The sequence below is a fragment of the Carcharhinus amblyrhynchos genome, chromosome X (assembly GCF_965287045.1).
Source record: "Carcharhinus amblyrhynchos chromosome X, sCarAmb.v2.hapA, whole genome shotgun sequence".
NCBI lineage: Eukaryota > Metazoa > Chordata > Chondrichthyes > Carcharhiniformes > Carcharhinidae > Carcharhinus > Carcharhinus amblyrhynchos.
This window is the reverse complement of record NC_137359.1, coordinates 1,180,000-1,199,672: the sequence shown is the minus strand read 5'-3', so window position 1 is coordinate 1,199,672 and position 19,673 is coordinate 1,180,000. Positions and strand designations below refer to the sequence as shown.

The following is a 19,673-nucleotide window of genomic DNA, read 5'->3' as shown; positions in this document are numbered from 1 at the left end:
TCAGCGTACCTTCATAAGGCATGCCTCCCAATCCAGGCCATACCCTTGTAAATCTCCTCTGCACCCTCTCAATAGCTTCCACATCCTTCCTGTAGTGAAGCGACCAGAACTGCGCACAATACTCCAAGTTGGGTCTGACAAGGGTCTTATAAAGTTGCAGCATTACCTCCCGACTCCTAAACTCAATCCCTCGATTAATGAAGGCCAGTACACCATACGCCTTCCTGACCACATCCTCCAGCTGCGAGGCCGATTTAAGAGTCCTATGGACCCGGACCCCAAGATCCTTCTGCTCTTCAACACCGCTAAGACTCCTACCCTTGATATTGTCTTCCTTCATCCCATTGGTCCTGCCAAAATGGGCCACTACACATTTATCTGCGTTGAAGTCCATCTGCCACTTCTCCGCCCACTCTTGCATCCTATCTACATCACGCTGCAACTTCTGACATCCCTCCAGACCATCCACAACACCACCAACCTTCGTATCGTCAGCGAACTTACTAACCCATCCCTCCACTTCCTCATCCAGGTCATTTATGAAAATGACAAACAGCAAGGCTCCTAGAACAGATCCCTGGGGCACTCCACTGGTCACCGACCTCCTATTTTCCCTCTAGAAGATATTCCTGTATCCCCTGTACATCCCGAGGGGATTCCTTGATTCCAGCGGCTTGTACCTGGGCCGTGCCTCTTCTTTCCGCTGTCAAAACTCAAGAAGTTTTGTCATCCAAGGTTTCCTGCTTCTGCCAACCTCGCCCTTCTCCCGAGCTGGAAAACACAGACCATGAAATTTAGCTATTTGACTTTTGAAGGCTTCCCACTTGCCGGAGGTCCGGTTGCCCTCAAACAAACTCTTGCAAGTTCCTGCCTAATTCCATCACAAATGGTTTGGTCCCAACTGGAGCTTGCACCTGCGGACCAGTTTACATAACAATTTTATAGTTAATAGGACTATGGTCACTGGTCCCAAAGTGGATCCCCATCGATACTTCACTCACTTTCCGTTCCCTATTTCCAAAGAATAGGTCAGGTTTTGCCCTTTCCCGAGTCGGACCCTCCACACGCTGCCTGAGGAAACTTCTGTGAACACACTTGTTGTGGTGGAGCTAGTGCCATGCTCAGCCAAAGGAGAAGATTAGAAGTTGTTTGTTGACAGGGAAAGAACGTTCAAAGTTTCAAATCAGACTGATGATGTGAGTGTGGATGGCTATAAAACTACAGATAGTGTGGGGACGTGAAGGAGAGGTACAGGAACAAAGAGTAGGTGAAGAGGACAGAAGAAGAGGACAATACATCCCGCAATGGGAATAGAAGGACTTTGTAAGTGGGGTGACTGTCTGAGATAGGGGCTATTCATATGGTTGGGACTATTTCATAGAACCATAGAATCCCTACAGTGCAGAAAGAGGCCATTTGGCTCATTGAGTTTGCACTGTAAACAATCCCACTGAGGCCATATCTCCACAACTCCATATATTTACCATGGTAATTTCCCTGATACAAAGCAGCAATTCAGCATGGCCCACCAACCGAACACACACTGTGGGAGGAGACGGGAATACGCAGAGGAGACCCACGGACACGCAAGGAGAACGTGCAAAACCCACTCAGCATTCACCCCAGGGCGGAATTGAATCCGAGTTCCTGGCGCTCTGACACAGCAATGCTCACCACTGTGCCAACATGCTGCCCTCCATTGAGTGTGTATGAGACAAATTATTGAGAGGGCAGAGAGAGAGAGACAGGAGATAGAGAGAGAGCTGTTATGCCAGAAGGTGGGAAGTAAAGTGACGAATAAGGGGAGGGCTTTTAAGTAGAGGAAAGAATTCCAAAATTGGAAATTGGCCAGAGATTCTGAAGTGGGGAATATCGAGGTAGAGCTCCACAAACTGAGGCGGCTTGGGTGGGGGTGGTTTGTTCGACAGGCCAGCAGGACTGAGGGAAGTGAGTATTGAGGGAGGGCTGTCAAAATTTGAGCGAGAGACCAGAATTTTTGAGGTATCGGAAAATTCGGCTGGAACACGATGAACGAAGGTTGGGGGGGGGGGGGGGGCGGGGGCGGGGGGGGCGGTGGTGGGGGGCACCCCACCTTGAGGGGGAGCAGTTTTGTCAGAAAATAGGCATTAAATGACTCATGCATAAAGGCACAAGAATCTACTGCAGTTGGATTGCATGAACTCATTGGAGTGTCTGTAGCAATCGCTATTTCTTTACAGAATCTTGCAGCGATATCGATTGAGGAGCTAAGGAACAGACGCAGGCCATTCAACCCCTCTAACCTGCTCCCCCATTTAATAACATGGCGGCTGTGCTGAAAACAATCTCAAATTTATATTTTGCCTGCGCCCGACAACATTTCATTGCCTTGCTTGCCACGAATCTATCTAAACATGCCATTACCGTGTTGGAAGTGGAGGCAGGCGAGATGTTTTACCGTTGTAATTGAGACTTACCTTTCTGGTCTTCAACACTTGTCTGAAATGCTTCAAACGGATGTACACATTTCCTTAAATGAAGAGCCCAATGTTGAACACACTGCTCCAATAAGTGCTGACCAGTACACAGTACAACTGAAGAGCAACCTTCCTCCGTCTATATTCAATTTCCCACAGAGTAAATGCTAACATTGGAACGATCGATTAGCGACAGTTGATAAAGAGACCATTCAGCTCATCGAAGCTTCATCAAATTTCCTAAAGAGGATTTTACCCAGGCTCAGCACCCACCCTATCACCATAAACCGTGCACTCACCACGGCAAATCCACCAGAGCTACTTTAGATACCAAGCGGCAATTTAACATGACCAATCCACACAATCTGCAAACCTTTGGACTATGGATGCAAAGCGGAGCACCCGGAGGACACTCACACAAACACGGGGAGAATGCACAAAATCCACACAGACAATGAACCGAGGCTGGGAATGAACCCAGCTCCCTGGCTCTGTGAGGTATCAGTGCTACCCACATAATACTACCTTACTTCATTTCTCACCGTTCCTGCATCCTCCTTTTTGTCATTCCTACTCTTGGAACCCAGAGTGATCTGCACCACTGTGTGGAGAAATTATATTTTGTTGTTGTCTCTTATACTGTTTTTAAAATGTACCATTCTACTTATCTTTATGCAATCACAAACCTTAATTCCTTCATGTAATTTATTCAATCTCTTGGAGGGTCCTGATTGTTTGAGATGTTTAAGGAGTTTGTGCTGATGCATTGCATTTAGCGTGTAATATATTACATTGCTGTATTAGCTTGAGGTACGGAATCATATTGTGTTGTATTAGATTGTGATGTGGAATCAAATTTTGTTGTGTTCGATTAAGATGTGGAATCATATTGTATTCCAACAGATCGTGATGTGGAATCAAATTTTGTTGTATTAGATTAAGGTGTAGAATCATATTGTGTTGTATTTGATTAAGATGTGGAATCACATTGTGTTGTAGCAGATCATGATGAAGAAATATATTGTGCTGTAGGATGTGTCGAGGGCGGTGGATAGAGGCGAGCCGGTGGATGTGGTCTTTCTGGATTTTCAGAAGGCGTTTGACAAAGTACCTCACAAGAGGTTATTGCAGAAGGTCGAGGGACATGGAGTTGGGGGTAGGGTGTTAGCGTGGATAGAGGATTGGTTGTCAAATAGGAGGCAGAGAGTGGGGGTCAACGGGTGCTGTTCGGATTGGCGGATGGTGACTAGTGGAGTGCCCCAGGGGTCGGTGCTGGGGCCTCAGCTTTTTACCATTTATATCGATGATCTGGAGGAGGGAACCGAGTGTAGGGTGTCGAAATTTGCTGATGACACCAAGATTGGGGGAACGGCAAATTGTGCGGAGGGTGTGGAGAGTCTGCAGAAGGATCCAGATAGGCTGGGCGAATGGGCCAGGAAATCGCAAATGGAATTTAATGTTGGCAAGTGTGAGCTGGTCCACTTTGGTAGGAAGAATGGTAGGAAGGACTATTACTTACGTGGCGAAAAACTGCAGCAGGCGACGGTGCAGAGGGACCTGGGGGTCCTTGTGCATGAGTCGCAAAAACCCAGCTTGCAGGTGCAGCAGGTGGTCAGGAAGGCGAATGGGATGCTGGCCTTCATAGCGAGGGGGATTGAATATAAAAGTAGGGAGGACTTGCTGCAGCTGTATAGGGCATTGGTGAGGCCGCAGCTGGAGTACTCTGTGCAGTTTTGGGCGCCGCACCTGCGCAAAGATATTTTGGCCTTGGAGGGAGTGCAGGGGAGCTTTACTCGGCTGATACCGGAGTTGAGGGGGTTGAGGTATGAGGAGAGGCTGAATAAACTAGGCTTGTACTCGTTGGAGTTTAGAAGAATGAGGGGAGATCTCATTGAGACGTATAAGATGATGAATGGGATGGATAGGATAGATTTGGAGAGACTCTTCCCGCTCAAAAAAGACAGTAGGACTAGGGGGCACAGCCTCAAGATAAAGGGGGGGGGGGCGCCGTTTAGAACGGAGTTGAGGAGGAACTTCTTCACTCAAAGGGTGGTGAATCTCTGGAATTCTCTGCCCGTTGAAGTGGTGGAGGCTGCCTCGCTAAATATTTTTAAGACGCGGGTTGATGGGTTTTTGATAAGAGAGGGGATTAAGGGTTATGGAGAGAGGGCGGGAATGTGGAACTGAGCCACGACAGATCAGCCATGATCTTATTGAATGGCGGGGCAGGCTCGAAGGGCTAGATGGCCTACTCCTGCTCCTATTTCTTATGCTCTTATACACTCATGGATATGGGCAGACACCGAGATATATATAGAGATATATAGATGTATATCCAGTCAAATAAATGGGTTGTGAGGAATAAAAGTAACAAAGTCTGAGGTATAATATGATTGCATAGTGAGGTTTGAGAATGAATAATTAATAAGAAAATAATAGAACATGATTACAGATTACCTTGTTACCAAAAGTCACCTTCTCTTTCTATTACAAAGGTTAGCACCTTACATTCAACAGAATTTCCAAACTGCAGGAACAGTACAAGGCAACTCTTTTTGTGGTGTGAACGAAAGATCTGGAGTCAGGCACAAGTGGTCGCGGGCAGAGCAAGTTAATCTGGAAGTATTTATAATACAGACAACGTTAATTGAGACGAATGCAAGATGTACCTGTTTTGGATGTTTTTAAGGTGGAAATTTCACTCCTGTGTGCGTGTGCAGCATGATATAATTATCGGGGTGGGGTGGGGGCAGGGGGGAGGTGGGCTTCACTGAAAGATGCAGAGCCTTCTGCAGCGGAATCTCTGAAGAACTGTTCTCCCTGTATATGCTTAAAAAGGAAAGTGCTCCTGGCCTGTTCTGAGTCTCCTTTGATTTGTTTGTAAGAAATCGGTGATAAAAGTATCAAAGACACAACGATAACAAGTGATGAATATATTCACACATCTTGTCAGACGCTTTCACATCCAAAACCAGTTCTACACTCGGACTGTGCCCCAGACAGAACAATGCGGACTGAATAATCACAGTGTTATGGTCTGACAGACACACAATAAATCTCATACTCACACATTGTACCAGATGCAGAGCTGGTAAGAGTGAATCATGCACTCACAGAATTGATCAAAGACTGATTGATGAACGGTAAGAGTGACACTCATATACTGTGCCCGAGATAAAGCAGGATTTTCACAGACAATATGCAAGTCCAGATGAGGAGTGAATCATGCATTCACACACATCCAGACACAGATACAAAATGCAGCCCTCTACAAACATTGTGCATCAGAAACAGAACCATAGGGAACATCCTTGTTGCTTTGACCCTGTCTTGGCTGATTAGAAGTTTATAGATTTTTGTGTGAAATGCTGCTTTGATCAGAGCTGGAGTACTCTCTACAGTCTGGTCAGCACACGGTAGGAAGGATGTGGTTGGAGAAGAAAGCGTGTAGAGGTGACTCACCAGGGTGTTACCCTGGGCTGGCCTAAAGAGATCACCCTCATTCTTCTGAACTCCAACCAACATACTGCTCAGTGACTCAGTCTCGCCTAATGTCAATGTCATCGATATCTCTGCACTCACTGTGTTCTGAAACAGGTATCAGAGGGCTGCCTCCTGGTTTGAGGATTATTGGATTGAGATGGAACCTGATACTGTAACTAAGAGGAGAGACTCATGAACGACAAAAACATCCCCAGGAAAATGAAGATGTTCTCTGCACTGACAGAGTCAAATTTGAGCAGACAGCTGGGCATGGCACCAAACCTAACCCTCACCATCACCCAGACTGTTTAAATATTCCACACCTTTTGTCAGATAAAAGGTGGTTGGATTGAAAGACGTTAACTAAAGCTGTTTGTTCAACGACTGTGATTAATGTCAGTCTCCGTGGATCCGCTTCCTGTCACTGGAGGGTTTCCCTCGTCTATTACTAAGTGATTCCATTCAATATGTTATCCCACACAGTTACTGGGACGGTCAAATCCGGCACTAGTAGAATCAGCGACCGCAGACAGAGGGAGAAAAAGATCAGAATCTGCAAACAACGGACTGGAACTTTGCAGCAATGGATCAGAAACTGGGAACAATAGACAGGAATATTTCAATAATTGACAGGAGTTTTACTGAGGGTTTTTACTGGCTTTCTCCAGATCGGATATCATTAGTATCTCGTATCGAATGTATTCTCTGGGTTATTCAAGGGGTTTACTACCCAATCTTGACTATTGTTGGTGTCCCTGGTAAGTTTCTCAGTCCAGTTATTAATTCAATTCACCCTGTTTAATTTTATTACTGGTCTTACGCACTTGGCCTTAGTTGTTGTTTCTTTAGAATATCTGTATTCAGTCACTAACCCTGCTGATGAATGTTTCAGTGTATCTGATGTTCCATTTGCTCGTCTTTGCTCCTATTTGCTTCCCCAGTCAGTCTCTACATCAGCTATTGTATTTAAAATCCATCTTTCATTCCATTCCTCATCTTGTTATTAAATTATTGGAAGGATGGATTTTATTGTATTCAGTTCCACTCCCATTCCCTGTTCCTAGCCACAGACTCCAGGAGTTTGCCTGGGGTGGGGGCATTCGAACGATACGGAGAGATTGGATAGGATTGGGTTCCTTTCTTCAGAGCAGAGAAGGCTGAAGGGAGACATTATTGAGGTGTGTGTCAGATTACAAAGGGGATGGGCAGGGTGAACAGGAAACAGCAGGTGTGAGTCACAAAGGGTCATGGCTTTCGGCTGAGGGTCAGGAGATTAAGAGGGGATTTGAGAATTATTGTTTCCACTCAGACGGCAGTGTGAATCTGGAATGAACTACCTGTGCAGGTAGTGGGGGGACAGAAAACCTACAATCTTTAAAAATTTATTTCGATGATCACTTAAAATATCACAAAATTCCAGGACATTGGACATGTGCAGGAAACTATTGTTAGTGCAAAGGCGATGAGCCAATGGGTCTTTCCAGGCCAGTACAACTTTATGATGTTATTTCTCTACCTGAGGCTTGTCAGGAATGATTATTTTTGATTTATTTGAGTTGATTTATTATTGCCGTATGTATTTGTACATCATGAAAAGTATTGGTTATTGCACGCTGTAGAGACAAAGAGATGAAAAGGAGAGAGCGCAGAATGTCGTGGTACAGTCGTAGCTGGGGTGTAAAACAAGATGAACTGAATGTGAGTTACGTCCATTCAAAAGGCAGGGAAGAATCTGTTCTCGGTTCGGTTCGATGTGTCCTCAGATTTTTATGTGTTTTCCCAATGAAGATGATGAAATAGACCTTGTGAAGTTGTGTGGGGTCCTGAACTATGCTTATTGTTTTTTCCGAGGCTGTGGGAAGTGTGGACACCTTGAAGGGGTGGCAGGAAGGTTTGAGGTGATGGACTGGGCTTCATCCATGACCCTTTGTAGTTTCTTGCAGTCTTGGACAGAGTGGAAGCCATGCCAAGCTGTGGTACAAACACAAATAACGCTTTCTACGTGCATTAGTAAAAGTTGGTGAGAGTCATAGTGGACAAACCAAATTTCCTTAGCCCCCTGAGAAAGGAGAGGCCTTGTTGGGCTTTCTTACTATATTGTCATCGTGGAGGAACCAGGGCAGTTTGTTGGTGATTTGGAAACGTTAATGTGTGAAACTCTTGTCCATTTCACCTCTAGTGATGTAGACACGTACATGCCCTCCACTATGCTTCCTGAAGTCAATGACTATCTTCTTCGATTTGTTGACACTGAGAGTGTGTGAGAGAGAGAGAAAAATTCTTGCCATTGCATCACTCCAACTGGAACTGACGACCTCTGCCAAGCGGTTAGAACTGAGCTGTGCCAACTTGGCATCATCACAGACATCGTGGATTAATGTCATGACCAATAATGACTTTGCAATGAACTTTTTACAGGCCAGTAGATAGCTGGAAAGAGTAAAACATATTCTTCGCACAACACACTTAATATGGCATTGTTGCAAAATACCTGCCAAGCTGTGCCTAACTTTAATAATGTCAGGAAAATAGATCAATTAAACAATGCTTATTGGCTAGCAGATAAAGACTTTATCTTAATTACAGAGATAGCAAACTTCAACAATTTAACTGGATTAAATATTTAACACAGATCATTGAAATATCATCGAACCCTACAGTGAAGAAAGAAGCCCATTCAGCCCATTGAGTCAGCACCAACCACAATCCCTCCCAGGCCCTACCTCCATATCCCACCCACTAATCTACACATCTCAGGACACTAAGAGGCAATTTTAGCATGGCCAGTCAACCTAACCCACACAGCTTTGGACTGTGGGAAGAAACTGGAACACTCAGAGGAAACCCGCGCAGACACGAGGGCAATGTGCAATCTCCACACAGACAGTGACCCGAGCCGGGAATCAAACCCAGGTCCCTGGAGCTGTGAAGCAGCAGTGCTATCCACTGTGCTACCCTGCCGCCCCAGAACAAAAGCTGCACCATGACTGTACGGAAGGATGTAAAGCAACTCAGCCTGTACTGACAAAAAAGACTCCCAAAGCCACACACACAGGCAAACACACCTAGCCAGTATGAGGATTGAACCCATGATCTTGGCGTTATTAGCACCACACTCTAACCACATGAGCTAACCAGCCCAGCTACCTGAGAAGTTTTCAGTATTTTCAGAAACTGATTAGTATCTGAGAAACTTTGTACACATTTTCCTTTCCTGATAAAATGTGTAAAAGTAAATCAAAAAATGGGTGGATTCTCGGAGGCTATTTCCCAGGGCTGAAACGGTCACTACGGGAGAACACAGGTTTAAGGTGCTGGGGAGCAGGTACAGAGGAGATGTTAGGGGTAAGTTTTTCACTCAGAGGCGGGTGAGTGAATGGAATTGGCTGCCGTCGGTGCTGGTGGAGGCGAAGTCGCTGGGGTCTTTTAAAAGACATCTGGATGAGTATATGGTATCTAATGGGATTGGTGGTTATAGATAGTCCGATGGCTTGGTAGGTATGGATGTGATGGGCACAACCTGTGGGCAAAAGGGTCTGTTTGTGCTGTAGTGTTCTATGTTCTATGTTAAAACCTTTCAAATCGAACAGGGCAAAAGTTGCAGTCGATTCATTATTTCCACACAAGATGATCCACTCCGACATTCCTCCACACAGTTACCACACTTGTTATTTCCGATGTACATTCAATGTTAGACGTTCAGTCGAATGGCTACAACACTGCTTCCAGCCCCTCTGTGAGTTTTGAGTGAGACCTCTTGGACAGTGAACTTTCCCCACTGTGCCTCTGTGCGGCTGCCCCAAGCTTTAATGTATCCCTCACACCCAGTCCTGGGTTAGAAAACCAGCATATTTCAGGCACCTTTCAGCGCGTTGATGACCCTCCGTCAGTTGTTGATGGTTTACTGGGTGCTGGATCCCAGGAATGACCCATCGAACAGAGAGATCTGCTCGGTGTCAACCTGAACATAAATAACTGCCAATCTTCTTGGTAAGGCAGGTTTGGGAAGGGACGGGTAGCATTCTGTTTCCCAGGATAGCCAGTGTGGAGGAGGTGAGACTCGGGAAGGATTGAACAGTCTTGTCTTGTCAAGACAGCCAGTTTTGGTGATAACAGGTTCTGTCAAATGGATTTTACTGTCTGCTCAGGAAAGTATCCTTTTCCAGCAGTTCCTTAACGATGTTATAGGCAGACACTTCCTGATGGACTTTTGGTCAAAGAGATTTTTCTGCATAACCGTAAGCGATGGGTGCAATGGCACAGTCCAACTGCTTGGAGTGTTCCACAGCTATATGACCAGACCCACCATTAGTAAAACCTGGAACAGGTAGAATAGCTATATTTAACTAGATAGAACATAGAACATCGAACATTACAGCGCAGAACAGGCCCTTCGGCCCACGATGTTGCGCCGACCAGTTAAAAAACAATGACCCTCTAACCTAAACCAATCCCTTTTCGCCCATAAACCTATCCACGGATCTCTTAAACGCCCCCAAAGTAGGCGCATTTACAACTGCCGCAGGCAGGGCATTCCAATCCCTCACCACCCTCTGGGTAAAGAACCTACCCCTGACATCCGTCCTATAACTACCCCCCTTAATTTAAAGCCATGCCCCCTCGTGCTAGATTTCTCCATCAGATGAAAAAAGCTTTCACTATCCACCCTATCTAAACCTCTAATCATCTTATATGTTTCAATAAGATCCCCTCTTAGCCGTCTTCTTTCCAGCGAAAACAAACCCAAATCCCTCAGCCTCTCCTCATAGGACGTCCCCTCCATACCAGGCAACATCCTGGTAAACCTCCTCTGCACCCTCTCCAAAGCCTCCACATCCTTCCTATAATGTGGGGGCCAGAACTGCACACAGTACTCCAAGTGCGGCCGCACCAGTGTTGTGTACAGTTACAACATAACGCTGCGTCTCCTAAATTCAATCCCCCTACCGATAAACGCCAAGACACCGTATGCCTTCTTAACAAGCTTATCTACTTAATTCCCAACTTTCAGGGATCTATGTACACATACACCTAGATCCCTCTGCTCATCCACACGATTCAAAGTCCTCCCGTTAGCCCTATACTCGACACATCTGTTATTCCTACCAAAGTGAATTACCTCACACTTCTCCGCATTAAACTCCATCCGCCACCTCTCGGCCCAGCTCTGCAACCTGTCTAAGTCTTCCTGCAAACTATGACACCCTTCCTCACTATCTACCACACCTCCGACTTTGGTGTCATCAGCAAATTTACTAATCCACCCAACTATACCCTCATCCAGATCATTAATAAAAATTACTAACAGCAGTGGCCCCAAAACATGAGCGGGCTACATATAGGGGGATATAGCAGGCCTTACTAAACATTGTAGGCTTGGGATTACGTTTTTGCCTCAGGGATGTTGCAGTCTTTGCCTGTTTAATAATGATTTTTTTTGTCTCCACAGGCATTTAAGTCCAGCAAGGGGCATGCATGCGGCAGGTTGTAGTGGGCTGCTCTTGGACGTTGCTTCGGGAGTTGCCTATTGCTTCATGTCGTTAGTGTGCTTAAACTGGACCATCTCGAGGGCAACATGACAGCTCAGAGACTATCTCTGTTGCTGTGCGGACACATGGATTTGGGCCTGTGTCTGTGGGAGTTTGCACGTTTTCCCGTGGTTGCGTGGGTTTCCTCCGGGTACTCCGGTTTCCTCCCGCATCCCAAAGATGTGCTTTTAGGCTGATTGATTGGGTAACAAATTGTCCCCATATTGGACCTCCCTGATCCTCCTACATTAGGCGTAGACTAAAATCATGAATAGGTCACTGAGACAGTGGGACGGCGGCGTGGGCTCTTTGGGCCGAAGGGCCTGTTTCCCGTGCTGTGTTGTTCTTTGTTCTTTGTTCTTAAAACAGATCCCTGAGGCACACCACTCGTAACCGAACTCCATGATGAATATTTACCATCAACCACCACCCTCTGTCTCCTATCTGCGAGCCAATTCCTGATCCAAGTACCTAGATCACCCCCAATCCCATTCATCTGCATTTTCTGCAGAAGCCTACCATGGTGAACCTTATCAAACGCCTTACTAAAATCCATATACACCACGTCCACTGCCTTACCCCCATCCATCTCTTTGGTCACTTTCTCAAAAAACTCAATAAGGTTAGTAAGGCACGACCTACCCGCCACAAAACCATGCTGACTATCTCCACTCAATTCATTACTCTACAAATAACTATAAATCCTACCCCTAATAATTTTTTCTAAAACCTTGCCCTCAACAGAACTGAGACTCACCGTTCTATTATTCCCGGCGAAGTCTCTGTTCCCCTTCTTAAACAATGGGACAACAGTCGCTAACCTCCAATCTTCCGGTAATATACCAGAGGCCAACGACGACCTGAAGATCAGAGCCAGAGGCTCTGCAATCACTTCTCTTGCCTCCCAGAGAATCCTGGGGTAAATCCCATCCGGACCAGGGCACTTATCTATTTTCAGACCCTCCAGAATATCTAGCACATCCTCCTTATCAACTGCAACACTGTCAATTCTACTCCCCTGCAACCCAGTGTCCTCCTCACCTATATCCATGTCCCCCTGCGTGAACACCGAAGAGAAATATTGGTTCAATGCCTCTCCAATCTCCTCCGGTTCAACACATAACTTGCCTCTGCTGTCTATAACTGGCCCTAATCTTGCCCTAACCAACCTTCTGTTCTTGACATACCTATAGAACGCCTTAGGATTCTCCTTAACCCTATCAGCCAAAGTCTTCTCATGTCCTCTTTTAGCCCTTCTTAGTTCACTCATCAACTCCCTCCTAGCCAATCTAAAGTTTTCTAGTGTACTACCCGAGCCCTCACGTCTCATCCGAACATAAGCCTCCTTTTTCCTTTTAACCAACGAATCAACTTTTTTGGTGCACCACGGTTCCCTAGCTCTACCAATTCCTCCTTGCCTGACAGGGACATACCTATCACGGACTCGCAGTAGCTGCTCCTTGAAAAAATTCCACATTTCGGTCGTTCCCAGTCCATGTAATCTCCAAGTCCAACCTATGCTTCCTAATTCTCTCCTAATAGCCTCATAATTACCCTTCCCCCAGCTAAAACCACTGGCCCGAGGTTCATGGGAGGATCTACTGAACCATCAGGAATTTACAAAAGGATTTGCCACATGAAATGCAATGAACCTTTGCTGGTTCCAGGTGGTTAGCGCCCAGATAATGTTCTGGAGACTTGGGTTTGAGCCCTGCCAAATTTGAATTCAATAACAAAATAAAAACTGGAATTAAGAGTCGAGTGATGACCATGAAAATATTGTTGATTGGCAGAAATAAAAAAGACATCCGGTTCACCAATGCCCTTTAGGGAAGGAAGTCTGCCGTCCTTCTCTGGTCTAGCCTACATGTGACTCCAGACCACAGCAATTTGGTTGACTCTCACCGACCCTCTGAAGTGGCCCAGCAAGCCACTCAGCTGTAACAATCGCCGCAAAGTCCCAACAAAGAAATGAAACTGGACAGACCAACTGGCACCGATCGAAGCACCGGTCAAGACAACGGCAAAACAAACAGCCCTGTCAAACCCTGATTGGGAAATCAATGCTGGAGGTCCTGATGGTGGAGGAATGACGTGGGTACTGAGAGGGGAATAATGTTGTGGTTCCTGATGGGAGAGCAATGCCACGTTTCCTGATGTGGGAGTAATGTCGGGGGTTCTGATGGAGGAGTAATGTCCTGGGTTCTAATGGGGGATTAGTGTCGGGGATCATAATGTGGGGGGGCGGGGGGGGGGGGGCATGACAGCAGATCAGACGGGGGAGTAGTGCCTGTGACCTGATTGGGAGATCTGATGTCAGGCTTCCTGATGGGGGAGTAATTTGGGGAGTCCTGAAGGGGGAGTAATGTTGCGGATCCTGAAGGGGGAGTAATGTTGCGGATCCTGAAGGGGGAGTAATGATGGGGATTCTGATCGGGGACTAATGTTGGGGATCCTGATGGGGGAGTAATGTTGTGAAGCCTGATGCGGGAGTAATGTTGGGGATCCTGATGGGGGAGTAATGTTGGGGATCCTGATGGGGGAGTAATGTTGGGGATCCTGATGGGGGAGTAATGTTGGGGATCCCGATGGGGGAGTAATGTTGGGGATCTCGATGGGGGAGTAATGTTGGGGATCCTGATACATGCGGGAGTAATGATGGGGATGCTCATCCAGGAGTGATGTCACGGGTCCTGATGGGGGATTAATGTGGGGGTCAGGGTGGGGGGAACATGATGGTAGTCCAGATGGTGGAGTAAAAACTGTGGCCTGATGGGGGGGACTAATGTCCGGATTCCTAATGGGGAAGTGATGTTGGGGTACTGATGGGGAGTGATGTTGGGGGTGCTGATGGGGAGTGATGTTGGGGTACTGATGGGGAGTGATTTTGGGGTACTGATGGGGAGTGATGTTGGGGGAACTGATGGGGAGTGATGTTGGGGGAACTGATGGGGAGTGATGTTGGGGGACTGATGGGGAGTGATGTTGGGAGACTGATGGGGAGTGATGTTGGGGGAACTGATGGAGAGTGATGTTGGGGATACTGATGGGGAGTGATGTTGGGGTACTGATGGGGAGTGATGTTGGGGGTACTGATGGGGAGTAATGTTGGGGGTACTGATGGGGAGTGATGTTGGGGGTACTGATGGGGAGTGATGTTGGGGGTACTGATGGGGAGTGATGTGGGGGGTGCTGATGGGGAGTGATGTTGGGGTACTGATGGGGAGTGATGTTGGGGGTACTGATGGGGAGTGATGTTGGGGGTACTGATGGGGAGTGATGTTAGGGGTACTGATGGGGAGTGATGTTGGGGTACTGATGGGGAGTGATGTTGGGGGTACTGAACGGCGAATAAAAGTTTGGGGTTCTGATTGGGGTGGCAATCTCGGAGCCCTGATGAGGACACATGATAATGTGTGGGTCCTGATGGGGATCTAATGTCGGGGGTGCTCACGGGGGAGCGATGTCAGAGATGCTGTTCGAGGAGTACTTTCTCAGACCTGAAGGGGGAGTAATTTCTTGGATCTTGATTGAGGAGTAATCTCAGGGGTTCCTGAATGAGAAATGAAGACTTGGGCTGTGGCGGGGAGTAATGTTGACGTTCCTGATGGGGAGGCAATTACTGGGGTACTGATGGGGAGTAATATCAGGGATGCAGATTGGTAACTGTCGGGACTCCTGATGTAGGAGGAAGGTCGTGAGTCCTGATGGGGGGAGTGACCTCGATGGTCCTGATGGGGAAGGTAATGACAGGGTCCTGGTGAACAGTCCTCATGGGAGTAACGTTGGGGTTTCTGCTGGGGGAGTCATGTCGATGGTCCTGATGGGAAGAAATGTCGGTGGCCCTGAATGTCCATGCCTCACATAATCCTGTAGACTTCTATCAGGTCGCCCCTCAAACTCCACCATTCTAGTGAGAACAAACCAAGTTTCTCCAATCTCTCCTCATAGCCAATGCCCTCCATACCAGGGCATCATCTTGGTATATCTTTTCTGCACACTCTCCAAAACCTCCAATCCTACTGGTAGTGTGGTGACCAGAATTGAACACTCCACTCCAAGTGCGGCCAAACTAAGGTTCTATAAAGCGACAACATGACTTGCCAATTATTAAACTCAATGCCTCGGTCAAGGTAGGCAAATATGCCGTATACCTTCTTGACTACTTTCTACAGTGACCTGTGTACCTATACACCCAGATCCTTTGGCCTATCAATATCTTAAGGGTCCTACCATTTCCTGTATATTTCCTATCTGTATTCGACTTTCAAAAATGCTTTACTTCACATTATTTCGGATTGAACGCCTTCTCTCCACCCACGTTTCCAACTTATCTATATCCTGCTGTATCCTCTGATGGTCCTCATCGCTATCCGCAAATCCACCAACCTTTGTGTCGTTTGCGAACTTACGAATTCATCCAGTTAAATTTTCCTCCAAATCATTTATACGCATTACAAACAGCAAAGGTCCCAGCACTGATCCCTGAGGAACACCACTTGTCATAGCCCTCCATTCAGAACAGCACCTTCCACTGCTACCTTCTGCCTTCTTTGACCGAGCCAGTTTTGTATCACCTCTGATCCCAAGCGATTTCACCTTCTACACCAATCTGCCCTGAGGGTTCTTGTCGAAGTCCTTACTGAAGTCCATGTACACAACATCCACTGCCCTACCCTCATCAACCATCTCCGTCGCTTCCTCGAAAAACTCGATCAAGTTGGTGAGACACGGCCTCCCCTTCACAAAACCATGTTGCCTCTCACTAATACTGTCCGTGGTAAGTGTGTGAGATTGTCACTGTGATAATGTGTGTGAACGTGTTTGTGTGCGGCCGTATCTGTCTGTCCATATCTGTTTGTGAGTTATAGTATCAGTGTTTGTTTGTGCGTCTGTGTGAGGGTGTTTGAGTTTGTGTGAGCATGAGTGTGAACGTGTTCCTGCGCCCCCGTATCTAGACATGAGTTATTGTGTACTTCTGTCTGTGGGTGTGTGTGTCTGTGTGTGTGTGTGTGTTTCTGATTGTGTGTGTGTGTGTATGTGTGTGTGTGTGTGTGTGTGTGTGTGTGTGTGTGGGTGGGTGTGTTTCTGTGTGTGTGTGTGTGTGTGTGTGTGTATGTGTGTGGGTGGGTGTGTTTCTGTGTGTGTGTGTGTGTGTGTGTGTGTGTGTGTGTGTGTGTGTGTGTGTGTGTGTGTGTAAGAGTGTGTCCTTACCTCACTCAAACAGATAATTGCTTACCTGGCTAATGTATAATTTCATTCTTAATTTCTCTTGCTCACAGTGAACATAATCACAATTGTGACCCTGAGGACCAGAAACTGCGGTCTCTCCAAGTGTGTCACTCGTTACCTGGTGGCCATGTCAGTGGGGGATCTACTGGTCATTATCCTCGACTTGTTAATGAGACACATCCCCATTGTCTTTGATGAACAATTTTATTACCTGAAGTCCATGCTCGTGTGTAATATCCACGCCGTCCTGCTTTATTCCGCCACTGACTGTTCTGTCTGGTTCACCGTCACTTTCACCTTTGATCGATTTGTGGCCATTTGCTGCCCCAAGCTGAAAAGTAAATATTGCAGCGAGAAATCGGCGGCTGTGGTTCTGGGAACAGTGACTGTCTTGTGCTGTTTAAAGAACATTTACTGGTATCTTATGTTGTTTGGTGAATATTTGCTGGGGAACGACCCGTGGTTTTGTAATTACAAGTGGACAGTTTTGTTCTCTCCAGCTTGGTCAGCAATCCAGTTCCTGCACAACATCCTAAACCCGTGTCTCCCATTTGTCCTGATTTTGCTGCTCAATGTTCTCACCGTCAGACACATTTTAGTGAGCAGCAGAGCCCGCAGGAGACTCCGGGCTCACAACGGTTGGGAGAACTCCAGAGACCCAGAAATGGAAAGTCGAAGGAAATGCATAATTTTACTGTTTGTTATCTCAGCCAATTTCATTGTGTTATGGTCAATATTTATGTTATATTCAATATGGAGCAGGATGTATTATTTGGGGTATAAGTCTGTGTGGTTAGATTATTTTGTTATGGAACTGGGCTTCATGCTGCAGCTCCTCAGTTGTTGTACAAACACTGGGATTTATGCCGTGACACAGACTCAGTTCAGGCAGCAGGTGAAAAATGTGCTGAAATTTCCCTTTTCAGCAATTATTCAATTCATTAAACCCTGATGGGAAATCTTGTATACATGATGTCTCTCTCTCTCTTTCTTCAGATTGGGCACTCAAACCACTCAAACTTATCATCCACCCTCACATTGATTGGACACACGATACATGGCAAAGCTGATCTGCTCTCCAACTTGTGGCTACACTGGTCTATGATTATGGCTCTTGTATCAAACGTGACAGAAACTGACTGACTGACCGAGTGAGGCCAACTGACTCAGCAAATAAAGACTTCTAAATGACTGAGTGAGGCTGACTGACTGACCGAGGGAGAGCGAATGTTTGAATGTGTGAGTGTGACCGACTGACTAACCGGGTCTCACTGACTGAGGGAACGAGGCTGACTGACTGATCCTGCAACTCTGATCGAGGCCAACTGAGTGAAGCCAACTGACTTGGCGAGGCCTTCTGACTGACTGACCAAGGCCAACTGGCTGAGCAAACATGGCCGACTGACCGACGGAGTGAGACCAACTGACTGACCGAGTGAGCCTGACCGACTGAAGGAACGAGGCCGGGTGACTGACATACCGAGGCTGACTGACGGAATGCACGATGACGACTGACTGAGTGAGGCTGACTGAATGAGGGCAACCGATTGGCCGAGTGAGGCTGAGTGACATGCCATGCGAGGCCAACAGGCTGACTGGGTGGGGTCGACTGGCTGACTGAGCATGTCTGTCTGTCTGGCTGACTGACCAAGCAAGGCCGACTAACTGACTGAGCGAAGGGTCACAGACTGACCAAGTGAGGCTGTCTGATTGACTGAGTGAGGCTGACTGCCTAAACAAGGGAGACCCAATGACTCATGGGTGGCATGGTAGCACAGTGGGTTAGCACTGCTGCTTCACAGCTCGAGGGACTGAGGTTCGAATCCCGCCTTGGGTCACTGTCTGTGAGGAGTTTGCACATTCGCCTCGTGTCTGCATGGGTTTCCTCCGGGTACTCCGGTTTCCTCCCGCAGTATGAAAGGTGAGTGGTTAGGTAGACTGGCCATGCTAACTGGTCACTTAGTGTCCAAAGATGTGTAGGTTAGGGTGGATTGGCCAAGCTAAATTGTCCCTTAGTGTCCAAAGATGTGCAGGTTAGGGTGGATTGGCCATGCTAAATTGTCCCTTAGTGTCCCAAAGATGTGTAGGTTAGGGTGGATTGGCCATGCTAAAGTGTCCCTTAGTGTCCCAAAGATGTGTAGGTTAGGGTGGATTGGCCATGCTAAATTGCCCCTTAGTGTCCCAAAGATGTGTATGTTAAGGTGGATTGGCCATGCTAAATTGTCCCTTAGTGTCCCAAAGATGTGCGGGTTAGGTGGATTGGCCATGCTAAATTGTCCCTTAGTGTCACAAAGATGTGTAGGTTAGGTGGATTGGCCATGCTAAATTGTCCCTTAGTGTCCAAAGATGTGTAGGTTAGGTGGATTGGCCATGCTAAATTGCCCTTAATGACCTGAGATGTGTAGATTAGAGGGATTAGTGGGTAAAACATGTAGTGATATGGGGATAGGACCTGGGTGGGATTGTGGTTGGTGCAGACTCAATGGGCCGAATGGCCTCTTTCTGCACGGTAGGGATTCTATGATTTCTATGACTGACACAGCAAGGCCGACTGACTGACCCAGCGAGGCTGACTGACCAATTACGGCCAAATGAGTGAGGGAGAAATGCTGGCTGACTGAGCGAGCAGGGCCGACTGACTGAACAATGAGGTCTGACTGAGTGAGACAATCTGGATGGACGAGGGAGGCTGAGGGAATCACTGAGTGAGGCCAACTGACTGAGTGCAGCTGACTGAACGACCGAGTGAGGCTGACTGAGTGAAGGACGGGCCGAGCGAGGACAACCGACTGTCCAATTGAGGCCAAATGAGTGAGCGAGCTGGGCGGAGGGACTGAACGAGTGAGGCCGGCTGATTGACCCAGTGAGGTTGGGTGAGTGACTGGCCAAGGTTGAGAGTCTGACAGGGCGAGGCCCTACTCACTGACTGAGCGAGCCAGAGTGACTGGCTGGCCAATTGAGGCCAACTGAAGGA

At 47.2% G+C, this 19,673-nt stretch overlaps 1 protein-coding gene and 1 non-coding gene across 2 annotated transcripts; one reads left to right on the top strand and one right to left on the bottom strand.

Moving 5' to 3' along the window:
- Positions 1 to 6,522: 6,522 nt before the first annotated feature.
- On the top strand, positions 6,523 to 17,651 carry LOC145361888 (putative G-protein coupled receptor 139). The gene is made up of 2 exons (XM_080217881.1): positions 6,523 to 6,697; positions 16,750 to 17,651. The coding sequence occupies exons 1-2, from the start codon at positions 6,523 to 6,525 to the stop codon at positions 17,649 to 17,651; spliced, it is 1,077 nt and encodes a 358-aa protein (XP_080074007.1).
- Positions 9,006 to 9,079, bottom strand: trnai-aau (transfer RNA isoleucine (anticodon AAU)). Its single transcript has one exon. It is a non-coding gene; the product is annotated as a tRNA-Ile (tRNA).
- Positions 17,652 to 19,673: the final 2,022 nt, after the last annotated feature.